Source organism: Capricornis sumatraensis, chromosome 11, assembly GCF_032405125.1.
Source record: "Capricornis sumatraensis isolate serow.1 chromosome 11, serow.2, whole genome shotgun sequence".
Taxonomy (NCBI): Eukaryota; Metazoa; Chordata; class Mammalia; order Artiodactyla; family Bovidae; genus Capricornis; species Capricornis sumatraensis.
Window position 1 is genome coordinate 51,316,577 of NC_091079.1, and position 26,801 is coordinate 51,343,377.

A 26,801-nucleotide genomic window follows, 5' to 3' on the forward strand; every position below is an offset into this window, starting at 1 on the left:
TTTTATAATCTGTGTAAATTTTGAAAAACCATTTTTTTCTCCAGCTGAGTGGGCCTAATTTAGGAGATTTGTTATTCTCTTATGGATTGTGTAACATGTATGGAAAATAAGCAAATTGTGCATGTGTTAACAGTTTGGGGGAAATATCTGTTTCTGATATCTGTTTCTGGTGGCTCAGTGGTAAAGAATCTGCCTGCCAGTCAGGAGGCCCTGGTCCAATACCTAGGTTGGTAAGATCCTCTGGAGGAGGAAATGGCAACTCATTCCAATATTCTTGCCTGGAGAACCCTGTGGACAAAGGAGCCGGTGGGCTATAATCCATGGGGTCACACAGAGTCAGACACCACTTAGTGACTGAGCAGCAGCAGCTGTATCTGATTATTGGACTACTGAGTGAACAGGGGCTCTTTTTGTCTTGTTTCTCCTCTTACGTTGTGTTTCAAGCTAATTGGACAAATTTCAGTCCTTCACCTCTGTGACCAGCTTTGTGCATTTTTTCTTCCGTGCCATGCATTCTATACAATTTTGGTAGGACTGCAGGAACAAAGTCCCAAGAACCAGGTGTTTGAACGACAGAACTTTATTATCCCAGAGTTCTAGAGCTGGAAGTCTAAATGCAGGTGTCAGCAATGTTGTTGCTTTCTGAGGGCTGTGAAGGAAGACTCTGTAGCAGGTCTCGCTTCTTGGCTTGCGGTTGGCTATCTTCTCCTTCTGTCTCTTCACATCCTTTTCCTTCCGAGTGTGTCTCTGGGTCCACATTTCCTCTCCTTACAAGACACTGGTCATATTGGACTAGTATTCATGCATGCCTGCTAAGCTGCTTCAGTCGTGTCCGACTCTTTGCGACCCTCTGGAGTGTAGCCTGCCAGGCTCCTCTGTCCATGGGATCCTCCAGGCAAGAATACTGAGTGGGTTGCCATGCCCTCCTCAAGGGATTCCCAACCCAGGGATCAAGCCTATGTCTCTTATGTGTCCTACATTTGCAGGCAGGTTCTTTATGACTAGCGCCACTGAGAAGCCCATATTGGACTAATGTCCCCACTGATGACCTCATTTTAACTTGATTACCTCTGTAACGACCCTCCCTCCAAATAAGGTACACTGAGTACACTGACTTCAGCATATGAATTTGAGAAGGGGGATACAATTCACCCCACAGCACCCTCCCTCCAGACTCCGTTGCCATCTTCTTACCCGACGTTCACATGATGGCTCCTGCAGTGAACTTCATTAATTGAAAGTGCTTTCTCTCCTTTGAGCCCTTGTGTCTCCTGGAACCCCAGGGAGGCCATGGTAACCTGTCTTGTGTGCTGGGCGTGCAGCTTCAGAACCTTCCATTTTATTTACATCAACTGAAGATGATTACTCTCTCACTCACTCATTATGCAGTGTTTTACAATTAACTTTAATAACTAAAGTTATTTAGTAATTATTATTAAATCAAAGTTTTTTCATCAGAGATATTTAGCACAAACTCATAGGTTCCATTAAAACACATTTTTATGTATGGTTGTGTCCCTTTGCTGTCCACCTGAAACTATAACCATAAAGAAGGGTGAGCACTGAAGAATTGATGCTTTTGAAATGTGGGTGCTCTTGGAGTCCTTTGGACTGTAGGAAGATCAAACCAGTAAATCCTAAAGGAAATCAACCCTGACTATTCCGTGGAAGAACTGATGCCGAAGCTGAAGCTCCAGTACTTTGGCCACCTGAATCGAAGAGCCAACTCATTGGAAAAGAACCTGATGCTAGGAAAGATTGAAGGCAGGAGGAGAAGAGGGCAACAGAGGGTGAGATGGTTGGATGGCATCACTGACTCAATGGGCATGAGTTTGAGCAAGTTCTGGGAGATAGTGAAGGGCAGGAAAGTGTGGTGTGCTGCAGTTCATGGGTTTGCAAAGAGTCAGACACGACTTAGCGAGTGAACAACAATACCCCAATACAAAATAAAAAGTTGAAAAAAAAAATCTTATTTTTACCAGGCACATGGGAAAAACAGGATGATTTCAGGTAATTCCTACCATAGTTCTCTGTAGCAAGTTCTGATGTTAACTGCATTTTACATCTAAGAAAGCTGAGACTCACAGGAGTTACATAATTTACCCAGGAAATCAGGTGGCCTGGCTCACAATTTATTAACCACTCTACATTTCCAGTTTCTATATGAAAAGGATTTTAATGAGTGTGTGAGTTAATTATTTCTAGAAATTTAATAATATAAAAAACAGATTAACCACTTTTACCATTTCATTTACTTTTTAGCTTCTAAGGAGACCAGTGTGCCCTTTAATAAGAACCTGTGGTTTCTCTCCAGTGGGAAATTACAGATCTAAAAATACTTTCTTACCTCAACTTTTAGTTATCAGATAATTAAAATTACTCTCAAGTTCTCACTAGAGTAAAAGAGAAATCTTAAATGTATATTTAAAGTTAAATAAGTCTTTTTACCTATTCTGAAAGGCAAAAAGAATTTTGTCTGCTGCACTATTTCTGAAATCTGAAATCTGTCTTGTGTCCATATTCACACAAAAACATCTCCAACTTTCTCTCCCTTGGCATTCATCATTATCCAGGACTTACTTGGTGAGACATCCTTGCTGGGCTCTGGAGTGGAGACAAGGCATCATCTTCCTTGAGGGGATGGGAAAGGGCTCAGAATGCAATTAATGAGTTATAATTGAAGTTAATAGTAAGGATTCATAGGCAGAGATCATGAAACAGGATTTGTCTCTCTTAATAAATCAACTACAGGCATATAGTATCATGATAAATTTTAAGTTTGGTTTGGCTCGGCTCCTGTAAATTAACTATGCATTTTATTTTACTTTTTTATTTTTTTTAAAGTATTGATTTATTTGGCTGCGTTGGCTCTTATTTCCAGCATATGGAATCTAATTCCCTGACCAGGGATCAAACCCAGACCCCCCCCACATGAAGAGTGCAGAGTCTTAGCCACTGAACCACACCAATAACTGTGCATTTTAAAATTAATTCATGATTAGATTATATAAGAAGAAAATTTGAAATATGATTGAACTTGGAATTTTTTCTTTTAAACTAAGCTAAAATGTGATTTGAGCAAACTTGCCTTTCTCTTCAATTTCTGTAAAGCATATTAACAAATATCACAGTAGCATATTATGTTTATGCAATAAGAAGTGACAGGGAAGCTTTGCCAAGCTTTGTCATTTTGTGACAATGACACGTACCTCATTATTTTCAGTGACTGCAACAGCAACAGGAATTCCATTGCCTCCTTCACCAGCATCTGCAGCAGCCAGTGCAGCTCATATTTTCACAGCGATGAAATGGACTCGGGTGCGTTTGGCGGAGCTGCATGAACTCTGTGATGCCAGCCCTCTGGGATTAATTTGTTTAATCCATACACATTTGTATCTTTGAACAGCCATTCTTGGTGGCCACACAATGGTCTTTGTGTTACATGCCTGAGAAAGTCAGTTTCCCAATCTCATTATAAACAGTGAATTTTTTGAACGATGGAAAGAACAAACTGATTTTTATGTTAATAAATGCTGTCTTATGATGTTTCTGTGGTACTATGAAGGGTTTAAACAAATAAATTTTAAACATAATTGAATACCATAGTGCCTCAGACAGTACTTAGAATATAGGAAGAAGGTTATAAAGGGTAGATAGCATTACTATACAGGAAACCAATTTTACTGACATTAGACATTGCTGATTGTGTGCAGAGGAGGGACAGGCTTTGAAGACAGCAGGTGCACCTGAGCTCAGGCGGGCAATAGGGAAGGGGGCAATGAGAAAAATACTACTTGATATAAAAGTCTTATACAGTTTTTATTTTGTGTGTATGAAGAACAAAATACTTTTCATCCAGTTGGGAGATGTCTTAAATTTGAGATATGCAGCTTATCCCAGCTATTTGACCATTAGATAAATGCACCATTTGGAAGACTCATTGACATGGGTACCACAGGGCTCTTTCTGTGAGTCCCTCTGCTTTTACTGCAGCTTCAAAGGAGTGATAATCTAACATTCTAATGCCTATCAATAGCTTTGGAATTCTTTTTCTGAACATGAGAACTAACATATGGAATAAGAGCTAGTGTTTAATTATTTTTTCCTTTGTTTATTCAAAAATGGTTTGGAATGTTAAACGTAAGAGAAATGATTTTTTCTTTAATATCTAGGTGATGAACTTCCCCTAAATGTTCGCATTTCTCGTGATAAACAGGACAAGATACACAGCTGCCTTGAGCATCTTTTCAGCCAGGTACGATTGGGACGATTGTAGGAATTTTTTCCACAGACTGAACTGTCAAAATCCATTTTCCAGACCTAAAGGAGTTTTGAATTGGAATGGAAAGAACTCATCTGTTTTTCTACCCTGTTTCCTTCAATTTCCAGAGCTTGAGATGGGATTCCTTCAGCCCTCTGACCCCAAAGATCATTATGAATGTCAAGGATTTCACAGTCCTTAAAAATTATAAGGGCTTCTCAGGTGGTGCTAGTGGTAAAGAACCCACTTGCCCCTGTAGGAGATGTAAGACCGGTTCGATCCCTGGGTCAGGAAGACCCCCTGGAGGAGGAAATGACAACCCACTCCAATATTCTTGCCTGGAGAATCCCATGGACAGAGGAGCTAAAGCATTTTACAAACAGGAGTTGTTCTATTTGTTATTTGTTTCTTTGTGGATATTCAGATATTCCCTCATGATTTCTTGTTCAACTTAATTTCTAACCTCAAGAAGCACAAGATTGTCTTGGTGCTCATGTTGGTGTTTTGGATTTTTTAAAAAATGTATACCCACAACCAAAATCCATAATGTAGAAAATTTGACCACTTTGTAAAGGATTATGAAAACTTTTAGGTGTTTTTTCTTTTTTTTTTTAAATCATTCTGGACCTCTTACTTCTTTTATAAAGTAAATTTATATTTTGTGTGACTATGTGGTGGGTGTCCCACATGGCACAGTGGTAAAGTATCTGCCTGCCAGTAAAGGAGAGGCAATCCCTGGGTCGCGAAGATCCCCTGGAGGAGGGCACAGCAACCCACTCCAGTATTCTTGCCTGGAGAATCCCATGGACAGAGGAGCCTGGCGGCCACAGTCCGTGGTGTCGCACAGAGTTGGGTGCGACTGAGCACATGTATATAGCCCATGGATATATGGTAGGAAAGTAAGAGACGCCAGTTAAAATGTTATCAGGTGAGTTTATCCCAATATTTTATTCAAAGATAGATTTTGTGGGCAGCATAGGATTCCCAAAATAATCATTGGTTTCAGAAAAAATGTTATGATATTTACTGTTGGAAATATCTGTTATGTGTTATGAGAAGTTATGTAACTCCCCCAAATCTCTGCTGTCGTGATAGGTGGATTCCATAACCAATCTCCTGAGAGGCCAAGCTGTTGTGAGGGCCTTTGAGCAAACTAAGTACCTGACACCAGGTCGAGGATTACAAGGTGAGGTTTACAATGTACCTGTTCGGGGCAGTTAGGAAATAAAAGTGGGGGACAATACAGTCATGAGGCAGAAGCTTAGCATGAGAAAAAAAAAGTCTAGGTGCTAGTTCTATCGTTCATTTAATACTACTATCTGATAGTCATTGAACGTACATAATAAGCCAATATAGGACCTTTTTTAGAGTTATTTGGAAATTTAAAATGTTTAAAGCCTATAGAGGGCAGACTGGATGTATTAATTCAAGAAATTGAGTTGCTTTTGCGGAAATCAGGCTCAGTGCTTACTTGGTTATAGCCCAGTGCTGATGGAAGGAGATTTGGGAATGGCGTGGGGGGTGGGGGAGCTGGCCAACAGAACAAGCTCTAGAGCTGCCACTTTCTGACATCTGGTTTAGGATGTTGAAATAGAGATTTTCATCTAAATTTCTTCCTTTGTTTAAACCTTTGTGAGAAGATAATAAGGATCTGACTTTGTTTTAGATTTAACAGATTTTCTCCCGTAATAAAGCTACATAAATTGCTACCATGATAATAGCCTAAGACCACAGGAATGAAAGGAAGAGGATTCTGTTTATGGGCTTGTGAACCGGTAAATGGTTGAGACTTAAGAGAGCTTTTCTGTGTTTATTTAGAGTTTCAGCAGGAAATGGAACCAAAGCTGAGTTGTCTGAAAAGGTTAAGACTTCACATCAAGCAAGATCCTTGGAATCTTCCCAGCAGCGTCCGGAATCTTGCTCAGAACATCAGAAAATTTGTTGAAGGTCAGGATAAAAAGCAAAAAATAAAATCCCATGACATGAGCAGCACTCATTTAAAAATCCATTAAACCCTCAAATTCAGACATGCCCTGATTACTCTTTGGAGTGTTTCATATTATGAGGAAAATAAAAGGACTGAAAAGGGTGAGAGAAAGCAGAGGAGGGAGAGAAGGAATAAGATGACAAAACCTGTATTCCAAGGATCTAAACAATGTGGACTGTATCTCAAAGAATATTCACAGGAAATAAAGCAAAGGCTCATTCTTATGAAGACGAGGAGACAATGAGGGAGTATGAAACTCTATCAGAAAAATTTCTAAAGGATTCACAAAATGCTTTACATTTCATAGAAAGTCTAAACAATCAATTGTGAGTCTGTGAGAATCAAAATAAGGTTGAATCATTAGTTTTTCAGTTTGTCTTTCAGAGATGTTTGTCTAAGTTGCTTGTTATTTTTAATACTAGCATGAGATGGTCTACTCAGCATCCCATAACTGGTACCACCTCTAAAAGAGATATAAAAAATTTCCAGACAGTGCCAGTGAGTTTGGTTGCATATTATTTAGGGTCAGAGTTGTTAAGGAAGATATTCTGAGAGTTTTCAAAGTGATGATGGTGAAAAAGATGAAATGAGGAATTTGTCTAATTTTTGGAATCTCCAATTCAGTGGTTTTCTTCTCAGTATTAGACCAGTGCTTGGCAGTGTCCAGAGACATTTTCCCATTGTCACGTTCATGGGTGCCCCTGGCATCTAGTAGGTAGAGGCTAGGGATGCTGCTAAACATCTTACAAGGCGCCAGATAGTCTCTCTCATCAAAGAATTATTTGGTCTAAAATATCCTTAGGGCTAAGGTGGAGAAACCTGGATAATACATATTATGCTTGTATGTAAATTTATATTCCTCAGTCATTCATATGTCATTTGAATGTGGTAAATAGTAATCAGCTGAAGTAACAGTATATCATAACCTACTTTTTTAACCCACCACTGCCATTTTAAATATTTTTTACTCTTTTGGCCACTTTGCACCATGTGGGATCTTAGTTCCCTGACCAGGGATTGAACTCAGGCCCCTGTATTGGAAGCATGGAGTCCTAACCACTGGACCACCAGGGAAGTCCCTCACTACTATTTTTTTAGGATAAATTATTCTAAATTTATCCTAAAATTAAGGGGGCTTCCCTAGTGTAAAGAATCCACCTGTAATGCAGATGTGGGTTCAATCCCTGGGTCGGGAAGATCCCTGGAGAAGGACCTGGCAACCCACTCCAGTATTCTTGCCTGGAGAATCCTGTGGACAGAGGAGCCTGGCAGGTTATAGTCCATAGCGTCACAGAGTCGGACACGACGGAAGTGACTCAGCATGCAGGCACACAGAGAGAGTTACACACTTTGCTGACACAAGAAAGTTCTTAAACCCTATAGGGTCTAAGCCTGTGTGCCTCAGTTTCTTCATTTACTAAATGATATGAATGGTGTAAATGTTCTATGATTACCAAGTTTTCTGCCTAGACATACACTCAAGTATAACAGCTTAGATATTCTTTAGAGATCAATAGATAAAAAATTTTTACACATATGGAAAACTCCAAATAAATCATAGCTATTCTATCATATGATGAAATCTTTTATCCTTCACAGCTGGATTTCTTGGCTATAGTTTTATTTTATAGCTACATATACATTATAACATCACATTCAATCAGAAGTCTGAATTTAAACACCCGACCCCAAATAATGAATAGCCAAAATGACAAATATATGTTGAAAAGCTTCAAGGAATTTAAGTATATACTTCACTGTTGTGTACTCAGTCGTTGTGTCCAGCTCTTTGTGATCCCATGAACTCTAGCCCACCAGGCTCCTCTGTCTATGGGATTCTCTGGGCAAGAATACTGGAGTGGGTTGCCATTTTCCTCCCCCAGGGAATCTTTGCAGCCCAGGAATCGAACTACATCACCTGCATTGGCAGGCAGATTCTTTACCACTGAGCCACCCGGGAAGTCCGTACTTTGCTGAGTAAAAAGTAGATTTCCGCTGACTAGATACCAGTATCACAACACTCCTAAAAGCTATCATTTGTGAATCTAAATGCAGCTGTTCTCATCAGCTTTGCGTTTTCCTGTATACATTATATTTGCTTTTAGAGTAAATGCAGTATCAATTACTTTGGGGGGTAAGAGCTGTGATTGTCACATTAAGTGAGTCTTTAAAAACAGTTAATCAGTAGTTCAGCTCAGTGGACCATCAAGGGAGAGGGCAAGCTGCCATTTCCTGGTGGTCTGTGTAGTGTCCAGTCCTGTTCTATGGGGTGGAAGCAGCTGGACTGGGGTCCTTGTAATCAGCTGCTTGTTCTGTGGATGGACTCAGAACTAACCTCACCGGTTCACCATTGATTAAACATTTTCATTCTATTTCTCAAATTGTCCTTCTGTAAAGAATGATTTAATGGAAGGTCAAGTCTGGGCTGGAAATTAACTTAGTGCTATCTTGCCAGAATGTTCTGGTTATGTGTAGCTGATGTTCCTGTAGAGGAGGAAAAAAAATCTTTTTCCATTTACCCACCTAGGTTCTCTGCCTGGAGCCCTGTAAATTAGACTGACAAAAACCAAATGAACAGGAGAAAAGCATGTAACTTCATTTAATATAAGTTTCACATGGACACGAGAGCCTTTATAAGGAAATGAAGACCAGAAGAAAAGATTAAACCTGCATGTTTTCATACTAGGTTTGAAGGCTTCCCTGGTGGCTCAGCTGGTACAGAATCTGCCTGCGATGCAGGAGCCCTGGGTTCAATTCCTGGGTTGGGAAGATCCCCTGGAGAAGGGAAAGGCTACCCACTCCAGTATTCTGGCCTGGAGAATTCCATGGACTATCCAAGGAGTTGCAAAGAGTTGGACACCACTGAGCGACTTTCACTTTCAGAAAGTCCTAGGAAATTGTTACAGGACCAAAGGGTACATGCTAAGGGCTGTAAAACTGGTGGCAAGACCTGCTTTTTTGGCATCCCTCCCTCTTTGGAGATAAAGATATCTCTTTCCTCTGGGTATAGCTCTCCTGAGCGTCTTATGATCTGCTTCAGGGGGAGAAGTGGCGTTCAGGGAGTCCTTCCTGTCCCCACTGTTTCTCAGAGTCCTTCAACTTAAAATATGAATAACTCAGTATTCCAAAGTGCCATATTTGAGGGTAGCATGTCTAAACACCATCATGCCTTCATCTCTGATTGAGGAATATCCTAGCAAATATATACCAGATATGATACCAGAATGTAAGTCTGTGGTCTTTATGTAGGAAGGACTGTTCCAGTGCCATTAATACGCATACCATTCACGCATAGCCTGTAAACTGAGGGCAGAGGAAATAGCAGACTAGATGGGGACAGAGTCATAGGGTGGTGTCACTAAGATTATGTCTGTCTCCTATCCCTCAGCTAAGTTATGGAATCATAGTATCAGCTAACTGAAGGTAATTTGTGTGGTTAGCCCACTGTGGTATTGTTTTAGAATAAAAATGTATATACATCTTTGATCTTCATCCTGTTTCCTGGCACAGAGAGATATAAAAGCTTTGGAATTTCCTGTGCTGAGAGGGCAAAGCTGTCTTTTGTTCTGTTAATGAGGTGACTTTGGGAAGTCACCTAAAAATGGTGGCTGGTTGCCAGGGGAGCCAGCCTTGTGAGTAGAAGGTTGGAATTTTCAGCCCCATCCATCCCTGAACTCCAGGGAGGGGAGAGGGGTTGGAGATTGAGTGCAGTGGCCAATGGCCAATTATTTCATTGACCATGCTTCTGTGATAAAGCTGCCAGAAAAACCCAGAAGGAGAGGGTTGGAGAGTTTCTGGGTTGGTGAACTTCAGCTTTTCAGGTGGCTCAGTGGTAAAGAATCCTCCTGCCAATGCAGGAGACGAGATGTAGGCGACTTGGGTTTGATTCCTGGATCCGAAATAGCCCCTGGAGAAGGAAATGGCAACCCAGTCCAGGTTTCTTGCCTGGGGAAGCTCCATGGACAGAGTTGCCCGGCGGGCTACAGTTCATGGGGTCCCAGAGTCAGTCATGACTGAGAGGCTGAGCACTTGTCCGAACTCGTGTTGGTGTCTGGAACTCTGTGCTCTCACTCGTCCATGCCTTGCCTGTGCATCTCTTACGTCTGCCTGTTCCTGAATTATGTCCTTTTATAATAGACTGCTAATTTAGTCAGAAAATGTTTCTCTGACTTCTGTGAGGTGTTCTAGCTAATTAATTGAACCCAAGGAGGGGATCCCTGGAACCTCTAATCTGTAGCCAGTTGATCAGAAGAAGCGCAGACGACAGCCTGGACTTGTGAATGGTGTCTGAAGTGGGGGTGGGGTGCAGTCCCGTGGCGGGTAAGACCTTATCCCGTGATATCTGTCACTATATTCAGGTAGATGGTGTCAGAATTAAATTGAATTGTAGGGCACCCAGCTGGGGTTGGAGAATTGCTTGGTGGTGTGGGGAAAAATACCCATCCAGGTTACATCCACTGTCAGGTTAAATTCAAATGTCTAGTAGTGACATATAATCTCTTTGCTGCCTACCTACCAAAATTATACTCTTTGAAAGCTCTCATTTTTCCAGCAGTACTTTTTTCATTTTTTCCTCTTTGTCCTAATATCCTAAACAGCTTCTTCTTTTTAACTCAAAATTCACTTCAGTTTTTCCATTTTTCTTCATATTTCAGTTAATGAGACATTTTCTGGCTAATTCCCCTTTTAATTCATGTGATTTAATTCAGCTTTTCTGGTCCATATAAGTCCTTACCAGATTCATTCTCCTAAAATATCATGTTCAGTCCCCTGCCTCAGAGCCTTAGAGTGATTTTCTGTTAGATCAATGTAAACTCATCAATCTGATTTGGAAGCCATTTTTCACTGGGGTTTTCCAGTTGGATCCCAATTGCAATCTCTTAGTGATGTAATGGAGAAGGCAGTGGCACCCCACTCCAGTACTCTTGCCTGGAAAATCCCACGGACGGAGGAGCCTGGTAGGCTGCAGTCCATGGGGTCACTAAGAGTCGGACACGACTGAGCGACTTCACTTTCACTTTTCACTTACATTGGAGAAGGAAATGGCAACCCACTCCAGTGTTCTTGCCTGGAGAATCCCAGGGACTGGGGAGCCTGGCGGGCTGCCGTCTATGGGGTCGCGTAGAGTCGGACACAACTGAAGCGACTCAGCAGCAGCAGCAATGATGTAATAAAAATTTTTTCTTTGCTACATTGTTGAATGTTTGCCTTTTTTTTTTCAACTCTATTGCCTTGCTAGCACTTTTCCCACTCTTAGGATATATACTTCTCCCCTGACAATTAGCTTTGAAAGTTTAAAATTTTGAGACTCTCAACAAAATTCTATACCAACTTTATTCAGATTCAAGTCACAATAATAAAAGTGCTTCATCAGTACAGAGTACTTTAAATAATTTTCCAAGGCTTTGATATATATTCCCATGTGTTTCACTTCCTTTGTGGCTCAGATGGTAAAGAATCCACCTGCAGTGCAGGAGACCTGGGTCCCATCCCTGGGTTGGAAGGATCCCCTGGAGGAGGGCATGGCAACCCATTCCAGTATTATTGCCTGGAGAATACCCATGGATAGAGGAGCCTGCTGGGCTATAGTCCCTGGGGTCTCAAAGAGTTGGACACAACTGAGCAACTAAGCACAGAACCATGTGTTTTTTATGCACAGTACTATAAACTAAGTAACATAGATGTTATCTTATGAATGAGCAAGATGAGACCCAAAGTAGATTAACACTTTACTAAAGATGGTAAAGTTAGTGTATAATAGATGGGTCTCCTGACTCAGTCCAGTGTACTTTTCTGCCTCTGAAATCCATTTGTCCTTGTGTCTCACTTGTAAAACTTAATGTCCTCTCTGGTATTTCCTACATTTCTTATCTGTTAATTTTGTTGCTCTAATTATTCTGTGAATTTATTTAGAATAGGATGCCACCTAACCTTTTTTATTTTCCATAATCTTGGGCACATAAAGGAACTCCTTATGTTTAATATTTTCCTACTGCAAGCAAACTATCTACCAGTTGGAAGCAAATGAGTGCATGGCTGATTGGGTACACAACAACGAATGTGACGTTAGCGCACATCATTTATTGGACATCTGTGGTTGGTCCCGTGTGGGGATGGGGTGAGAAGAAGAATATTTGGAAATATTTAGTATTTTTCAGTCCTTTAGGGCAGTATTTTGACCTAAAGATAGGAGAGGAACAATATATACATTTATTTCTAATATATAATACACAGTATGTAATGTGCTTAGTTGTTCAGTTATGTCTGACTTTTTGCAACCCTATGGACTGTAGCACACCAGGCTCCTCTGTCCATGGAATTTTTCAGGATACTGGAGTGGGTTGCCATTTCCTCCTGCAGGGGATCTTCCCAAGACAAGGATTGAACCTCTGTCTCCTATGTCTCCTGCATTAGCAGGCAGATTCTTTACTACTGAGCCATAATTTATAATATAATATTTATTAATGCATATTTATATCAGTGATCAGTTGCTCAGTCATGTCCAACTCTTTGCAAGCCCATGGACTGCAGCATGCCAGGCTTCCCTGTCCATCACCAACTCCCAGAGCTTGCTCAAACTCATGTCCATCAAGTCGGTGATGCCATCCAACCATCTCATCCTCTGTCGTCCCCTCCTCCTACTGCCTTCAATCTTTCCCAGCATCAGGGTCTTTTCCAATGAGTCAATTCTTCACATCAGGTGGTCACAGTATTGGAGCTTCAGCTTCAGCAACAGTCCTTCCAATGAGTATTCAGGACTGATTTCCTTTCGGACTGACAGGTTTGATCTCCTTGCAGTCCAAGGGACTCGCAAGAGTCTTCTCCAACACCACAGTTCAAAGGCATCAATTCTTCAGTGCTCACCTGTACTGTATTATATATATTCTTTATATACTGTATGGAAGTGGAAGTGTTGGTCGCTCAGTCATGTCCAACTCTTCGTGATCCTATGGACTGTAGCATTCCGTGCTCTTCTGTCCATGGAATTCTCCATGCAAGAATATTAGAGTGGATTGTCATTCCCTTCTCCGGAGATCTTCCCAACCCAGGGATTGAACCTGCATTGCAGGCAGATTCTTTACCATTGAGTCACCAGGGAAGCCCCAAATATTGTATATATAATCTTTGAAAGTTCAGAAATTTAAAGAAAAATGCTATTTGACATTTACTGGTCAAGACCATAATAGCTATAGGTGTTTACAGAACGTCATGCAAACTAATGATGACCTACAAAGATAACAAGATTTGAATAATATTTCAAGGCTCATATAATTCAGATCTGGAAATGATTTTAGGGTCTTGAGCAATGGATAGAATTTATGTAGGTAGATAGGCAAAAATGGCTTGTCAAATGAATGGGATTTTTATTATCTAATATAATGAGTTTGTGCTTATTTTTTACTACACAACTACAATATGATGTTAGTTGCAGAAAAAGACTAAACAACTGACTGGTATATTTTCTTTCTCTGCAGAGGTAAAGTGTAGGATACTCCTGGCTCTTCTTGAATATTCAGGTAAGAGTTTGCATTATTTTTACTGTTTGAAATTATTACAGCCCACTACCTTAAATGTCTTATGATATGAAGGCAGTGGCTTCACCTGTTTACAAAATAGATGGAAATATGATCCCTACCTTCTCTAAAGCCTTGCAGAGATTAAAAAATACTTCTATAGTACTTTATGATAAAGACATAAAACATGCTCATTTTCAATTACAAGTAAAATGCATGAAAGCGTATATAAATGTATATTTATACAAAATATGATTTAAAAGGAGAAAGGAACCAGGTTTTGGTAAAGTTCCTTGTACAAATAAGTTTTATGGTGAACCTGTGTCTAATTTTTGTTTATAACAAGGATGTAGATGGTTCTGATTCAAGGAGAAACAGATTGTACTTTTGATGGGAGGAATCACAATCAGAAATTGGTTTGGAAGGGCGTGGATGCAGAGAGGGGAAGAATTTGTGACTACTTTGCAATCTACCACACTTGGAAAATTTAAATTATAATGAATGGATGAGCCAACTTAAACAAGAGAGCCTTTTTTTTTTCCTTCTGATGATTGGATTTTGCCTTGCTTTTTGACTGAGTAATAATAATAACAAAAGTATGTCACATTTTTTTAACTTTAATAATAACAGCAGATTTAATGTACCTCATTTTTATGGATTTCACTGTGTTCTCACAACTACTCTGTGAGAACATTATTATTGTTTCCACAGTTTTAAAGGTGAAGAAATCTGCATTCAAGCAGATGAATCATAACTAGTACATGTAGTCAGTCACCACATATTTTGGGGCATCCAGAAGATTAGGCATAAAGATACCTTACTGGGTGAATTAATAAATAGTAGGTGGCAGTTTTGAAATTGAGACTTAGATCTGCCAGTTCCAGAAGTGGTTCTGGAATGTGTTGCTTTATTTATTAATATTCAGATGGGTGTTCTTGTTTTGATTTAAATTTTGTCTTTTCCTATCATAATTCTCTTTTTTGGTTTACTTAATTTCCTGACTCTTTTTTTCCCTATTACATTTGAATGGTACCAAACAGACTAATTACTCCATGTTGTTGGCCACAAAATTATGCTTTTCACTTTAAAAGGGCAGACTGTATCTGCCAAACATTATTCTTAATTGCTTTTTATTTCTGTCTTTTTCTTTCTCTAATCTCTTCTTTTTGTTTATTTTGCTTTCATTTCCCTACAACTTCAGAGTAATGACGGATTACCTGTGTGTCTAGAAACCTTCTCATTCTTTTTAGATCAGCAAGCTTAAGATGAAACTTGAGCTTTTTAAACAGCCTAGAGTAAATGAAGTGTTAATGTTTTTAAACATGTTGGTAGAAGATGAATTTAAGCAGGTTCTCAAATATTGAAATGAAACAAATGGATAGGTAATAATCCATTTGTTTTGAGTGTGTTCTCACTATATGGAAATTCTTAGTTGCCAAAAAATAATAAGCTCCCATACACACACGTGAACAAAACAGAATTCTTTGCTTTTCTTCTTTTACTAGAAGCTGGGAGCAGCTCTTGTGATTCCTGCTGTAGTTCTTATTGATGAAAATGATGAATGAGAATAGCTTTGGTAAAGAATGGACACTTGAATTTTGAACAGCTGCATAATTAAAAGGAAAAGACCTATGTGTTTTTCAGTTCACTTTTTGGGTTTCTTTCTTTATCGTGGCATTCCTTCTCTAGTCAGTAATAGACTGAGCACCCATCACCGTGTTAGATGCTAGGGGAGAAAAAGAATCTTGGTAATATCACGTCCGATTTCACCTTGCTAAGTGCTTTAAATGTTTTTATTTCATCTATTTTTTTTTAAGTCTATTACTTTAAGAACACAGAGCCTCCATTCAGCTTTATTTTCTTTTAAAATTTATTTTAATTTTTATTGGAGTATGGTTGCTTTCCCTGATACTGGGAAAGATTGAGGGCAGAAGGAAAAGAGGGTGTCAGAGGATGAGATGACTGGAAGGCATAACGATGCAAAGGACATGAACTTGGGCAAATTCCAGGAGATGGTGAGGGACAGGGAGGACTGGAGTGCTGCAGTCCATGGGGTTGCAAAGAGTCAGACACAACTGGGCAACCGAACAACAACGACAACATAGTTGCTTTACAGTGTTGTGTTAGTTTCTACTGTGCGGCAAAGTGAATCACTTACACAGATACATGTATTCCTTCCTTTTTAGATTTCCTTCCTATTTAGGCCACCACAGAGCACTGGGTAGAGTTCCCCGTGCTATACAGTAGGTTCTCATTAATTATCTATTTTATGCATAATAGTGTATATATGTAAAGCCCAATCTCCAGCCCCCTTTCCTGCCTTGGTGTTCATATGTTTGCTCTCTACACCTGAAAAATGGTACAGATGAACCTATTTTCAAAGCAGAAATACATAGAGAACAAACATATTCCATTGATCTTTATCACAGATCTAAGAAGTAGGAATAGCTCCTATTTTAAAAATAAGAATCTAATACCTAGAATCATACACTTTAAAGATGGTGGAATGGGTAGTTGAAAGCAGATTATCTGCCTTTGAAGTCCCTGAGCATAAATCACACTATATGCCAACTCCCCCTGGCACTGATGCTGATTGTCCCCTGGGAGGCAAAAGCATGTAAGCAAACTCTCACAATGCTAGGTCATTAGCCCTCCAGCAGGGGGAGACACCCCCAGGCCTGAGGTGGGGCAGAGAGAAGTATACCAGCTTCCTGAAGGAGAGGGGACATTTCACAAGGGGAGGTAATATTTCAGTATTTTGATGAGTTGACTTTTTTTCCTGCATCTGTTTTTTATTTTTTATTTTTATTTTTTAAATTTAATTTTTTTTTACTCTACAATACTTTATTGGTTTTGCCATACATTGACATGAATCCATCACAAGTGTACGTGAGTTCCTAACCCTGAACCCCCCTCTCACCACCCTCCCCGTATCATCTCTCTGGGTCATCCCAGTGCACCAGCCCCAAGCATCCTGTATCCTGTATCGAACCTAGACTAGCGATTCATTTCTTACATGATAGTATACGTGTTTCAATGCCATTCTCCCAAATCATCCCACCCTCTCCCTCTCCCACAGAGTCCAAAAGTCTGTTCTTTACATCTGCGTCTCTTTTGCTGTCTCTCATATAGGGTTATCATTACCATCTTTCTAAATCCATATACATGTGTTAGTATACTGTATTGGTGTTTTTCTTTCTGGCTTACTTCACTCTGTATAATTGGCTCCAGTTTCATCCATGATGAGTTGACTTTTTAAGAATGATTTCATGTTTGCTGAGTGGAGAGGGAAGAAGGGTGTCCCACAGCCAAGGGCCCATGAACCAAGAATCACCCTTTTAAGTCAGACTGGTGCTGCTGCTGCTACTAAGTCGCTTCAGTAGTTTCCAACTCTGTGTAACCCCATAGACGGCAGCCCACCAGGCTCCCCCGTCCCTGAGATTCTCCAGGCAAGAACACTGGAGTGGATTGCCATTTCCTTCTCCAGTGCATGAAAGTGAAAATTGAAAGTGCAGCCACTCAGTCATATCCGCCTCCTAGCGACCCCATGGACTGCAGCCTACCAGGCTCCTCCGTCCATGGGATTTTCCAGGCAAGAGTACTAGAGTGGGGTGCCGTTGCCTTCTCTGTTGCTGCTGCTGCTGCTGCTAACTCACTTCAGTTGTGTCTGACTCTGTGCGACCCCATAGATGGCAGCCCACCAGGCTCCCCTGTCCCCGGGATTCTCCAGGCAAGAACACTGGAGTAAATTGCAATTGTCCCCTCCAATGCATGAAAGTGAACAGTGAAAGTGAAGTTGCTCAGTCATGTCTGACTCTTAGCAACCCCATGGACTGTAGCCCACCAGGCTCCTCCATCCATGGGATTTTCCAGGCACTCGATTGGGGTGCCATTGCTTTCTCCAGCCTTCTCTGTTAAGTCAGACTAAATCGTCATTTCAAGAAGCCAGAGAATGAATGCATACATTTTCAATTCACTTAATTCAGTTGTCACTCTACTGATTCATTATTTTCATTTAGTAAGTATTTGTTGAATATCTACACATTGTTAGAAATTATGTACAACAGAACAGGTGTTTTGCTTTTTTCATAGTTGAAATTGGGCAAAGCTGTTTCCCAGTTTAGCCACTTTATAATAACATGTAAAACATTCTTTTCCATCTATTAGAATGGGGCATATGATATTTAATACTTAAGGGAAATGTCTAACATATGTTGTTGTTAAATTAACAGATTGAACCATATGAAATTGACATATTCAATCATGTTGACCTACCAAAACAGCAAGTTCATAGAGTTCAACCTAATCAATAAATATTTTTGTTATATAATAACTATTTTTCATATTTAATCTTCTTTCTAATAAAATTTTCAAGACTAGTTTTTCCTAACAGTGAAACTGAGTAACAAGCAGCAATTATCTGTACCTATGCCATCACTTCATGGGAAATAGATAGGGAAACAGTGGAAACAGTGTCAGACTTTATTTTTGGGGGCTCCAAAATCACTGCAGATGGTGACTGCAGCCATGAAATTAAAAGACGCTTACTCCTTGGAAGAATAGTTATGACCAACCTAGATAGCATATTCAAAAGCAGAGACATTACTTTGCCAACAAAGGTCCGTCTAGTCAAGGCTATGGTTTTTCCTGTGGTCATGTATCGATGTGAGAGTTGGACTGTAAAGAAGGCTGAGCGCCAAAGAATTGATGCTTTTGAACTGTGGTGTTGGAGAAGACTGTTGAGAGTCCCTTGGACTGCAAGGAGATCCAACCAGTCCATTCTGAAGGAGATCAGCCCTGGCATTTCTTTGGAAGGAATGATGTTGAAGCTGAAACTCCAATACTTTGGCCACGTCATGCGAAGAGTTGACTCACTGGAAAAGACTCTGATGCTGGGAGGTATTGGGGGCAGGAGGAGAAGGGGACGACAGAGGATGAGATGGCTAGATGGCATCACCGACTCAATGGACATGAGATTGAGTGAACTCTGGGAGATGGTGATGGACAGGGAGGCCTGGCGTGCTGTGATTCATGGGGTCACAAAGAGTCGGATACAACTGAGCGACTGAACTGAACTGAACTGACCTGACTGATGCTTTGGTAGTCATTAAAAGCAGGTGTTTCATGTCCTTGGTTAAACAGCTTTAAAAAAATATGCCTTTTCATCAATAAAGCAAGGAGAACTCACTGCTGAATAAAGGCAGCATGTTTATTTATGTTATACACTAATTATTGACAATGCTTCTTCATTTCAGAAGTGTGCAAGCCCTCAACATGTTCAGTATACATTTGGGAATATGTTGATTTTTCACCTGTGTTGTTTTTCTAGTACAAGTAATTTTTCAGTGTACAGAATGTGTGGCTTGGTGTTTATGTTGCTATGCAGTTTGTATATACCCTGTGTCTCAGAGGAGTGAACCCTTTAGGATTGAGTTCTCAGAGGCACAGCTGCTTTCCATTTGAGAAACCTGAGGTCCAGAACTGGCAGTTCATAGGGTCAACATACCTTCAAAGAAGGTCAGTCGAAAGTCCAGTTAATTGCAGAATAAGTATGCTAGTAAAAATCGATTTATATTAAAACTGTAAATATATAATTATGTCAAAAAATATAGGGATTTCTGAACTGGACCTATTGATAGCTTGTGAAATTGAATAGGTGACTTCAGGAGATTCAGATCTGTTTCTTGTTATAAGTAGTTAGACATCAGTACTCTTTCCCCATGTGTGTTTTATATTAGTATTTGAATAGGCCTAGTAGACAATTTTTTAAATTTAGTATTAATAATACTGTATTTCATTTGCTAGTGCAAACTGAAAAACTGGGCTTTGAATTCCCTTTAGGGAAAGTGTCACACAACAATGCATATTATGTTCCATCACTAAAAAAAAAAAAAAAAGTAAATAAACCTTATTTTATTTCCTTGGATTTTATAAAACAATTCGGTGATTGGAAAATCAAGTCACAGTATCAAGTAAGAAAAAGATCTTAATGTTTCTAACATTTTTTGATGTTCCATGTTTTGTAAAAAGCATACCTACTGAAAAGTATGTGTTCATGAATAGAGCTTGAATTCACATTTTTCCCATGGTGTGAGTTTAGAGAGAGAATGAAATAACAGTGAAGGCAGATGTTAAATGAACTGGTTTAGTTCAACTATGACATTTTGCTAAATCATCTTTATGTTCCCCTGCATCACAGATAGCGAGGCTCAGCTCCGAAGAGACATGGTTTTCTGCCAGAGCCTGGTGGCCACTGTCTGTGCCTTCTCTGAGCAGCTCATGGCGGCCTTAAACCAGATGTTTGACAACAGCAAAGAAAATGAGATGGAAACATGGGAGGCCAGCAGAAGGTGGCTGGACCAAATCGCAAATGCAGGAGTTCTTTTTCACTTTCAGTCCCTTCTATCACCAAACTTGGTAAGGAATCACAGTGCCTCCCACTGGCTGTGCCAAATGTAACACACATTGGGACCTAGTCCCAGTAAAAAGTGGTTGTTCATTACTGTCCTCCCTAAATAATCTGCCTATGATGCGGAAGACCCTAGTTCCGTTCCTGGGTCGGGAAAACCCCCCGAAGTAGGGAATGGCAACCCATTCCAGTAGTTTTGCCTAGAGAATTCCATGAACAGAGGAGCCTGGTGGGCTACAGTCCATGGGGTCACAAAGAGTCAGACATGACTGAGTGACTAGCAATTCAGTATTATATCTGCAGCCATCCAGCTCTTTTAAAAAAGTATATTTTTCCATGGGCAAATATACTTTTAATAAGTAAGTCAAAGGTATTTCTTCTTTCCTAATTTTTATTTATTCTCAGTGGCTGCTAAAAGCTGAGAAAGCCTCCATCTGTTACTAATTCCTGCATCCCTAAGCACCGGCTGAGAAAGGTCAGCAGAGGAAGGAGGGTTTGTCTGTGTTGGTTGCTTATTTCCAGCACAGAAGAGTCTGCCGTGATACCCCGAGCTCCCCCTGAGGTCAATGTTCTGGAAGATACTCTTAGAAGAGCTCTAATGACTTGCATGCCATACTGTCTGACAATCTGGTTAAAATCTGCATGTGTCAAACGGTTTTATTTCCTTCCTTTGTGTGCATGTTTGTCCTGTTAAATCCAAGAACATTGCCTTAATTACTGTAAAATATTGTGTGTTTATGTATCAGTGGTCCACAGCAGAGATGAAGAAAGCATCTCAAAAATATTTGAGGAGACCGCAGTGAACTTAGAGGTTTTTCACACATACTTCCTATGGTTCTGATAGTTGTCATGATGTGTGAAGGCAAATATGTTCATGTTATTTAAACCAAAGGTGCCTGTTATATATAATTGTGATTTAAGCATGAGGTTCTATTTGTCTTTTAAAGTACACATAGTAAACGTAGCTTCCAAGTAACATGGTTGAGTTTTTAAATGAATAGATACGAGTTTGCACATCAAAATAATGTTTTTCTTCAGTGGTATTGAGGATAGGGTAATAGCTGTACTATGTGGTCATAAAAAGCTCTGGAATGATAAGGACATTCATTGAGTAAAATTCAATGAAACAGAGTTACATTCTTTTGTAAAGACTTTATACACTCCATATGTGTGATTAACTTCTTATTAGGTTGCTAATATAACCAAATAGAAAAAATTTAATTAAAGAAAATTTTTAAATGTTATTGTTCAGTTGCTTAGTTATGTCCAACTCTTTGAGACCCCGTGGACTGCAGCATGAAAGGCTTTCCTGACTTTCACCAACTCCTAGAGCTTGCTCAAACTCATGCCCATTGAGTCCGTGATGCCATCCAACCATCTCATCGTCTGTCATCCCTTTCTCCTCCTGCCTTCAATCTTCCTCAGCATCAGGGTCTTTTCTAATGAGTCAACTTTTCACATCAGGTGGCCAAAGTATTGGAACTTCAACTTCAGCATCAGTCCTTCCAATGAATATTCAGGACTGATTTCCTTTAAGATGGACTGGTTGGATCTTCTTGCAGTCCAGGGGACTCTCAAGAGTCTTCTCCAACACTACACTTCAAAAGCATTAATTCTTCAGCTCTCAGCTTTCATTATAGTCCAACTCTCATATCCATACATGACTACTGGAAAACCATAGCTTTGACTAGACAGAGCTTGGCTGGCAAAGTAATGTCTCTGCTTTTTAATAAGCTGTCTAGGTTGGTCATAGCTTTTCTTCCAAAGAACAACTGTCTTCTAATTTCATGGCTACAGTCACCATTTGCAGTGATTCTGGAGCTCAGGGAAATATAAAGGCTGTCCCTGTTTCCATTGTTTCCCCATCTTTTGCCATGAAGTGATGGAACCAGAAACCATGATCTTCGTTTTCTGAATATTGAGCTTTAAGCCAACTTATTCACTCTCCTCTTTCACTTTCCTCAAGAGGTCCTTTAGTTCCTCTTCACTTTTTGCCGTAAGCATTGTGTCATCTGCATATCTGAGGTTATTGATATTTCTCCTTGCAATCTTGATTCCAGTTTGTGCTTCATCCACCTTGGCATTTCACATGATGTACTCTGCATATAAATTAAATAATCAGGGTGACAATATACAGCCTTGATGTACTCCTTTCACAATTTTAAAGTACTCCATTGTTCCATGTCCAGTTCTAACTGTTGCTTCTTGACCTGCATACAGGTTTCTCAGGAGGCAGGTAAGGTGGTCTGGTATTCCCATTTCTTTCAGTTTTGCAGTTTGTTGTGATCCACACAAAGGCTTTCGTTTAGTCAATGAAGCAGAAGTAGATGTTTTTCTGGAATTCTCTTGCTTTTTCTATGATCCAATGGATGTTGGCAATCTGATTCCTCTGCCTTTTCTAAATCCAACTTGAACATCTGGAAGTTCTTGGTTCATGTACTGTTGAAGCCTGGCTTGGAGAATTTTGAGCATTGCTTTGCTAGTGTGTGAGATGAGTGCAATTGTGCAGTGGTTTGAACATTCTTTGGCATTGCCTTTCTTTGGGATTGGAATGAAAACTGACCTTTTCCAGGCCTGTGGCCACTGCTGAGTTTTCCAAATTTGCTGACATATTGACTGTGACACTTTAACAGAATCATCTTTTAGGACTTCAAATAGCTCAGCTAGAATTCCATCACCTCCACTAGCTTTGTTTGTAGTGAAGCTTCTGAAGGTCCACTTGACTTTGCACTCCAGGATGTCTGGCTCTAGTTGCGTGATCAGACCATCATGGTTATCTGGGTGATTAAGATCTTCTTCCATGGTTCTTCTGTGTATTCTTGCCACCTCTTCTTGATATCTTCTGCTTCTATTAGGTCCATACCCTTTTTGTCTTTTATTATTCCCATCTTTGCATGAAAAGTTCCCTTGGTATCTAATTTTCTTGAAGAGATCTCTAGTCTTTCCCATTCTATTGTTTTCTTCAATTCTTTGCACTGATTACTTTGTAAGACTTTCCTATCTTTCCTTGATATTATTTGGAACTCTGCATTCAGATGGTTATATCTTTCTTTTTCTCCTTTGCCTGTTGCTTCTCTTCTTTTTCTCAGCTATTTGTAAGTCCTCCTCAGACAATCATTTTGCCTTGTTGCATTTCTTTTTCTTGGGGATAGTCTTGATCACTGCCTCCTATACAATGTCATGAACCTCCGTCCATAGTGCTTCAGGCACTCTACCTTGAATCTGTTTGTCACCTCCAATGTATAATCATAACTGATATGATTTAGGTCATACCTGAGTGGCCTAGTGGTTTTCCCTACTTTCTTCAATTTAAGTCTGAATTTGGCAGTAAGGAGTTCATGATCTGAGCCATAGTCAGCTCCTGGTTTGTTTTTACTGACATATAGAGCTTCTCCATTTTTGACTGCAAAGAATATAATCAATCTGATTTCGGTATTGATCTTCTGGTGATGTCCATGTGTAGAGTTGCCTCTTGTATTGTTGGAAGAGAGTGTTTTCTGTGACCAGTGCATTCTCTTGGCAAAACTTTGTTAGCCTTTGCCCTGCATCATTTTTTACTCACGGCCAAACTTATCTGTTACTCCAGGTATCTCTTGACTTCCTACTTTTGCATTCCAGTCCCCTATGATGAAAAGGACATCTTCTTTTGGTGTTAGTTCTAGAAGGTCTTGTAGGTCTTCATAGAACCGTTCAACTTCAGCTTCTTCAGCATTAGTGGTTGGGGCATAGACTTGGATTACTGTGATATTGAATGATTGGCCTTGGAAATGAACAGAGATCATTTTGTCTTTTTTGAGATTGCACCCAAGCATTGCATTTCAGATTCTTTTGTTGGCTATGAGGGCTACTCCATTTCTTCTAAGGGAGAAGAAATCATTTTTCATTATTATCATTTAATCATTATTTCATTCCTATAGCATATTTTCACCTGTTGTGAAAAGTATTGAAAGACAAAATAAATATTAATTACTCCTTGCCTATCAAATAAAAATTACATAAGATCAGATGCCCACTTCTTAATACATGGTAGGCATTAAGTGTTTGTTGAATGAATTAATTAGCTAGTGAGGCTTCATTTGTATTCTCTTCTTACTTAATACCTGCCATTGGCTGGTCATGTGCTGGTACTTTTATTTGAAAGTAAACCTACAAAGGAATGGGAGAAAAAACTTGTAATCCATGCATCTAGTAACTGGCTTACATCCAGATTATATAAAGGATCCTTTAAAACTAAAGAATAAGAAGGCAACTCAATTAACAAGCAGGCAGAGAGGATTTGAATGGACATTTTTCCAAAGACAGTATAAATGGCACATGAAAAGATGATCAACTTCTTTAGCCACTGGGGACATGCAAATCAAAACTGCGTAAGATACTGAGTCACAGAGATGTGGATGAATGTAATCCAAAAGACAAAGATAGGCACAGGCGTTGGCGAGGATGTGGAGAAATTAAAACCCTCATACACTGTTGAAGGGAATGTAAAAGAGAGCAGTCATTTTGGAAAACATTTTAGCAGTTGCTCCAAATGTTAAGCATGGAATTTCCATATGACCCAGAAATTCTTCTCGTAGGTAATATCCAAGAGAAATGAAAACATATTCTAACAAAAACATGTACACAAATGTTCCTAGAAAAATTATTCATAATAGCTAAAATGTGAAAACAATCTAATTGTCCAAAAACTGAATGATGAGTGACAATCAAGTTGGGGTATATCCACACAATAGAATATTATTAAGCAATAAAAAGGAGTGAGCTACTGATACATGCTACCACATGGATAAACCTTGAAAATATTGTTAAGAGAAATATACCAGTATTATTTGATTACATTATTGTGAAATAATACAAAAGGCAAATTTTAGAGACTGATAGTAGGCTAGTCATTTCCTGGAGCTAAGGATTGGAAGAAGGTGTATGGAGGTTCAATTCTAGTCGGGAAAATATTCTAAAATCAGATGATGGTGACAGTTACACAGCCCTGTATATATACTAAAAGCCCTTGAGCTGTACACTTAAACTTGGGTGAAACTTATGATATGTGAGTTGTATCTCCAGAAAGTTGTTTTTTTATTTTCAATTGGTGTCTGATACCCTTAAGATGGGCTTTCCTGATGGTGCAGTGATGGTGAATCTACCTACCAGTGCAGGAGGTTTAAGTTCGATCCTTGAGTCAGGAAAATCTCCTGGAGGAGGAAATGGCAATCCACTCTGATATTCTTGCCTGGGAAATCTCATGGACAGAAGAGCCTGGCAGGCTACAGTCCATGAGGCCGCAAAAGAGTAAGACATGACTTAGCAACTAAACAACAACAACAGTCCTCAAGTTAATTTTTAAAAATTGATTTAAAAAATCCAGAGGTAGTTTAAAAAAGCCTAGGAAACCCATAATCTTTCTATCTCTTTTATGAACCTATAATCTGTCTCTTTTATAACCCATGATCTTTTATGTCTCAGGAGAGCATAAAAGTCTCCTGGGACTGTGAAGCGCTCCCGGGGAGCTGCAGTCACTGGCAGTTGATGCGTCTCTGGGTGCTGACCGCAATCCTAGGTCCTTGGGTATGACTTTAACCACATCTACGTATTACAGTGCCTGTTTGGGACATTTCTTCCTGCGTATATATATATATTCCTCTTAACTGGAAAATGCTCATTCTTTAGTCCTGTCCCTACAGTTTCAGATTTGTAGCATTTTTCTACCATCCAACGGACTTTAAAAAGTAAGAATCTCATAAACATTTATCCAGCATCCAGTGTGTACCATCCATTATATTAAGTACCAAACTGAAGTACAAAGTGATGATGCTCTTAACCTTTTGTTACCCATGCTGTCCTTCCTTGGGGTCTGGGACTACCTTCGTGTTTTTTTTTCCCACACAATAAAAATTCTTTACCATCTCCACCCTCTACTTATGCTGCCCCCAAAATATGATTATAAGCTACAGCAAATTTTAAAAATGAGGATATAGCATGTTAAAATTATTGTTTAAAAGGACCATTGATTTTCTTAAGGAAATAAATGTTACCTTTGAAAGAAAAGATGTGTATGATAAAGTTAATTATTCTTTCATGAGGAAATTAGTAAAAGACTTTGATATTACACTGATCTGCTAATAGGATGCCCAGAACCCAGTACTAAAAGATGATGATGCTGAGATATGCAATTACTTGTTACTAAGTCTGGGTCTTACCTACCTCAACTGTAAAATATAGGAATGAAATGAAAGATTAAAACAAATCAGATTTCATATTCACGACATTCTAGATTGAAAGTGTTGAAATGTTAGTCGCTTAGTCATGTCCAATTCTTTGTGACTCCGTGAACTATAGCCCACCAGGCTCCTCTGTCTATGGAATTCTCCAGGTAAGAATACTGGAGTGGGTTGCCATTCCCTTCTCCAGGGGATCTTCCTGACCCAGGAATTGAACCTCGGTCTCTTGGGTTGCAGGTAGATTCCTTACCTTCTGAGTCAACAGGGAAGATTACGTCCCCATAAAGGCAAGTGAAAATGATTCTTGTCCCCAGGCTTTTTGGAAGAAAAATCATCACATACATGCAAATTGATTTTATCACAGTTTTCATAAATTGCAAATTGAATAATGCATAGGTTATCTTATTGTAAAATA

The 26,801-nt window shown here is 39.6% G+C and overlaps 1 protein-coding gene across 1 annotated transcript in view; it reads left to right on the forward strand.

Moving 5' to 3' along the window:
- The window catches only part of PREX2 (phosphatidylinositol-3,4,5-trisphosphate dependent Rac exchange factor 2), a 294,556-nt gene that overhangs the window by 183,952 nt on the left and 83,803 nt on the right, over window positions 1–26,801 (forward strand). Inside the window, exons 27-32 of the mRNA XM_068983504.1 lie at window positions 3,224–3,318; window positions 4,173–4,255; window positions 5,357–5,447; window positions 6,080–6,208; window positions 13,724–13,765; window positions 19,962–20,179. Of these exons, the coding sequence (XP_068839605.1) occupies window positions 3,224–3,318; window positions 4,173–4,255; window positions 5,357–5,447; window positions 6,080–6,208; window positions 13,724–13,765; window positions 19,962–20,179 (658 nt within the window). The remainder of the gene's footprint in view (window positions 1–3,223; window positions 3,319–4,172; window positions 4,256–5,356; window positions 5,448–6,079; window positions 6,209–13,723; window positions 13,766–19,961; window positions 20,180–26,801) is intronic.